Consider the following 3351-nt stretch of genomic DNA (forward strand, 5'->3'; position numbering starts at 1 on the left):
GGGGCCTGCCATGGGGCACTGGGGCTGCCCCAGCCCCGTGGGCACCCCAGAGCATCATAGCATCCCAATGGGACAGTGGCGATGTCTCAGTGCTGCGGGGGCAGCCAGGGGAAGGAGCTGGTTCCTCACTGCCTGGCAGCATTCCCAGCCCACTGCAGCACCCAGATCCATTTCTGGAGTGCAATGGCCAGGGCTGCCCTTGCTGTGTGGCCACCTCCTTTCCCCTGGGTCCCCGTGACATTGTCCCACAGCAGATGCCACTGGCCCCTGGGTGTCCCCCGCCTGCAATTCCCCAGGGAAGAGGGTCCTACCCGGTAGGTGGGGGCCGGCGGGGGCTGCACACGGAGCAGCAGGCAGGCAGACAGGCTGATGTTGCTGTTGCGGTAGCAGCTGAGCTCCTGGCAGCCCCACACCAGCTTGTAGACCTCCAGGCACGCCAGCCCGGCCACGGCTGCCGTGGTGGTGATGATGGCGGGCACGATCCGCCCAGCAATCCGCTTGCTCTGAGGACAGGAGGGTGTCACCGGCTGCCCCACACAGGACAGGGACTCCTGACCCCACAGGCTGCCCCTCTCACCGTCAGCCAGTTGGCAGGGGAGATGCCATAGTTCTCTGCACGCAGGTTGGATGCTGCTGTGATAAAGTCTATGTGGACATCGTTGTCCTGTGGGGAAGAGTGGGGGGACATCTGCATCCCATGGGGACATCAACCCCCCCAGGCTGAGCAGGGCCACCTGCCTGGCTCTGCTACCTTCTCAAAGTGGATGGGCTCCATCAAGGGTGCTCGTGTGTCCTCATCCCCCAGCAGCTCCTGTCTCCACTGCACCAGGTCCTGGGTAAGCTCTGTCGGCTGCCTGTGATCTGGGGGCACAGGGACGCCTGGCATGATACTCCTGCTCTGTGCCACTGCTGGGGTTCCCCCACCTTGGCCTGGGTCATTTTGGGTGCTGGAGCAGGGACAAGAAGCCACAGCCCCCCACCAGGCTGGACCCAGGAACATGCCTGGGAACCTTACCTGTGGGAACTTGTGCCTCCTCTGGGGGTTCCTCTGTGAGGGGGATCTGGAGCCCTTCCTGGGGTGCAAAGGGTGGTAGGACCACATCACGGAGCATGGCCTGGATGGCCGCCCGGTCCCTGCATGGTGGCACCCTGTGCACTTGGGCAAAGAGGTGGGCAGCAGCCAGGACATAATCCAGATGGGTGTCCTGCGAAGTAGAACAGGGGTGGGTGGCCATGGGGTGCCTTGCTGGGGTTGACACACATAGCATAGGGCTGTCAGCAGTGCCCCAAGCCGGTAGAACTGCCTGACTTTGCCCCAGAGTGGAGGTGGAGGAGCCTTTCCTCCTCCTCTGGCCACAGAGCATGTGCAAGCTGTCCCCTGCAGTGCCCTCACTGAGGGGACAGGGACAGACCCAGCCCAGGACCTGGCAGCCCTGCCCAGGCTGTGGCAGACATAGCACAACTACAGTTCAGTATTCCCAGTATGAATACACAACTACAGTTCAGTATTCCCAGTATGCCCAGCACAGGCTCCCCCTCTGCCCATACCATTCCCACGTGAGACCCCACAGCCCTCCCTCCCTGCACTCACATTGTCAGGGTTGAATGTCAGCGGATGGGGACAGCTCCTGTCGCCTGCCCAGAAGGGGACGCCCGGGCTGGTTTCCTGGCACAGGGAGAGAAGAGTCAGGCCCAGCAGTGTGTGCCCCTGGCTGCAGTGAGGTGGCTGCTGGAGGGACGGGCGTGCAGGGGGTGCCAGCCCTGTGTTGCTGGGCTCACATGCTCCGGGGGGTAGATGTGCAGCAGCTGGGCGATGGCATCGTGGTAGCAGCGCTGCCAGCGCCCGCGTGCCCAGCGCACTGCGGCCGCTCCCGCAGGCTCTCCCACACCTGCTCCAGGACCTTCCGGGGCGACTGCTGCTCCAGGAAAGCTGGGTCCCTGCAAAATCAGGCAGCTGCTGGTGCTGGCCCAAGAGCAATCCTGTGAGACATCTGGGTGGGATGTGGCAGTCTGGCACCCTCTCCCCATTCCCAGCAGTGCCCTGGCAGAGCTGGAAGCTCCTCTCCCAGTGTCACTACCCCTAAAGACCACTCACTCCATGAACTGGTTGACTTGTTCTGCAGGTAGCTGGAAAAGCCCCTCAAACTCATCACGGGCCCACTGTGGAGGAGACATAGGTGTTGAGCACTGGAACCTCCCCCTTATGCCCCCAAGCCCAGGGGGAGGAGGAGGCTCTGGCAGGGCCAGCAGCAGTACTCAGGCTGCCAGCAGGAAGCAGCTGGGGCCATATCCTGCCCATGGCTCGCCACTGGAGGGGACAAGGGGAAGGAAGACAAAGGTCCCGGTGCCTCCTCGCTGGGCGCTGTGGCTGGGGCAGCTCAGCCTACCTGCAGTGTGTGCTGGATGGTGCGGGGGAAGTGCCGCAGGGTACACATGGGGAAGGTGCCATCCCTGGGGGCGCTGGCTGGCCCCAGAGGCTCGGTCAGGGACGGTACCATGGCCAGCACGTTCCCCCGTGTCCCCTCCGTGCCCGAGTCCAGCAGTGGTGTGCGACAGCGGAGACAGCGTCTCTCCAAATAGGTGCCTGCAAGGAGCCAGGAGCGCTGGGGACCCAGGGAGCAGGTCCAGGAGCTTGGCCCCCTCACCCTTCCTGGCACTCACGAGCCTCTATGGTGTCCAGGGCGCTGGCAACGCCATCCAGGTGCCGGAAGAAGTTGTCCTTGTAGAGCATCTCGGTAGCAGGTCCCACCTGGTTCTGGTGAGCTGTCACTCTGACATCAGGGTTCATGCGCTGCACGGCTGCTGCGGCCACCACCGACTTGGGCTCCTGCCAGGGCAGAGAAGGGGTGGGCAGCCCTAGGGAGCCCCTGGGACAGCCAGGATGCCTTTTGGGGGGAGCTCAGCCCCTGGGTCATGCTGCCTCACTGATACATCCGCTGAGCGATAGAGAAACTGCCGATGGAGGTTGGAGAGGGCAACAGTGTCCATGTCAGTGACGACGAGCTCCCCATCCGGCCCTGCCGCCAGCCCCATCATGGCAAAGTTTTTCAGCAGCTCGCAGCCGATGGCACCAGCTCCCACCTGTCAGGGCAGAGATGCTGCAGCTCCCCGTGTGCCAGCTGGATGCTCCGCAGCCTCCCAGTGCCATGGCCCCTCCCCACTCACCACCAGGTACTTCTGGTGACCCAGCTTCTCCTGGAAATTGGCCCCGAAGACGGCAATCTGGCCATCGTAGCGAGAGCCTCTCTGCCGGGACAAGGAGCTGTGTGAGCACAGCAGCCACGGCACCCCAGGCAGCCAGGAGGGGCTGGACGCGGGGGCTCACCGGGGCACAGTCCGCCCCTGGCAGCT

General features: G+C 63.9%; 1 protein-coding gene across 1 annotated transcript in view; it reads right to left on the reverse strand.

The window, feature by feature from the left end:
- Nucleotides 1-3351, reverse strand: part of UBA7 (ubiquitin like modifier activating enzyme 7) — a 7687-nt gene that overhangs the window by 2002 nt on the left and 2334 nt on the right. Inside the window, 13 exon segments of the mRNA XM_031058221.1 lie at nucleotides 312-503; nucleotides 578-664; nucleotides 752-861; nucleotides 1016-1205; nucleotides 1592-1666; nucleotides 1780-1859; nucleotides 1862-1938; nucleotides 2096-2160; nucleotides 2388-2584; nucleotides 2662-2827; nucleotides 2926-3081; nucleotides 3166-3246; nucleotides 3326-3349. Of these exon segments, the coding sequence (XP_030914081.1) occupies nucleotides 312-503; nucleotides 578-664; nucleotides 752-861; nucleotides 1016-1205; nucleotides 1592-1666; nucleotides 1780-1859; nucleotides 1862-1938; nucleotides 2096-2160; nucleotides 2388-2584; nucleotides 2662-2827; nucleotides 2926-3081; nucleotides 3166-3246; nucleotides 3326-3349 (1500 nt within the window).

Source organism: Geospiza fortis, unplaced genomic scaffold, assembly GCF_000277835.1.
Source record: "Geospiza fortis unplaced genomic scaffold, GeoFor_1.0 scaffold78, whole genome shotgun sequence".
NCBI classification, from domain to species: Eukaryota; Metazoa; Chordata; class Aves; order Passeriformes; family Thraupidae; genus Geospiza; species Geospiza fortis.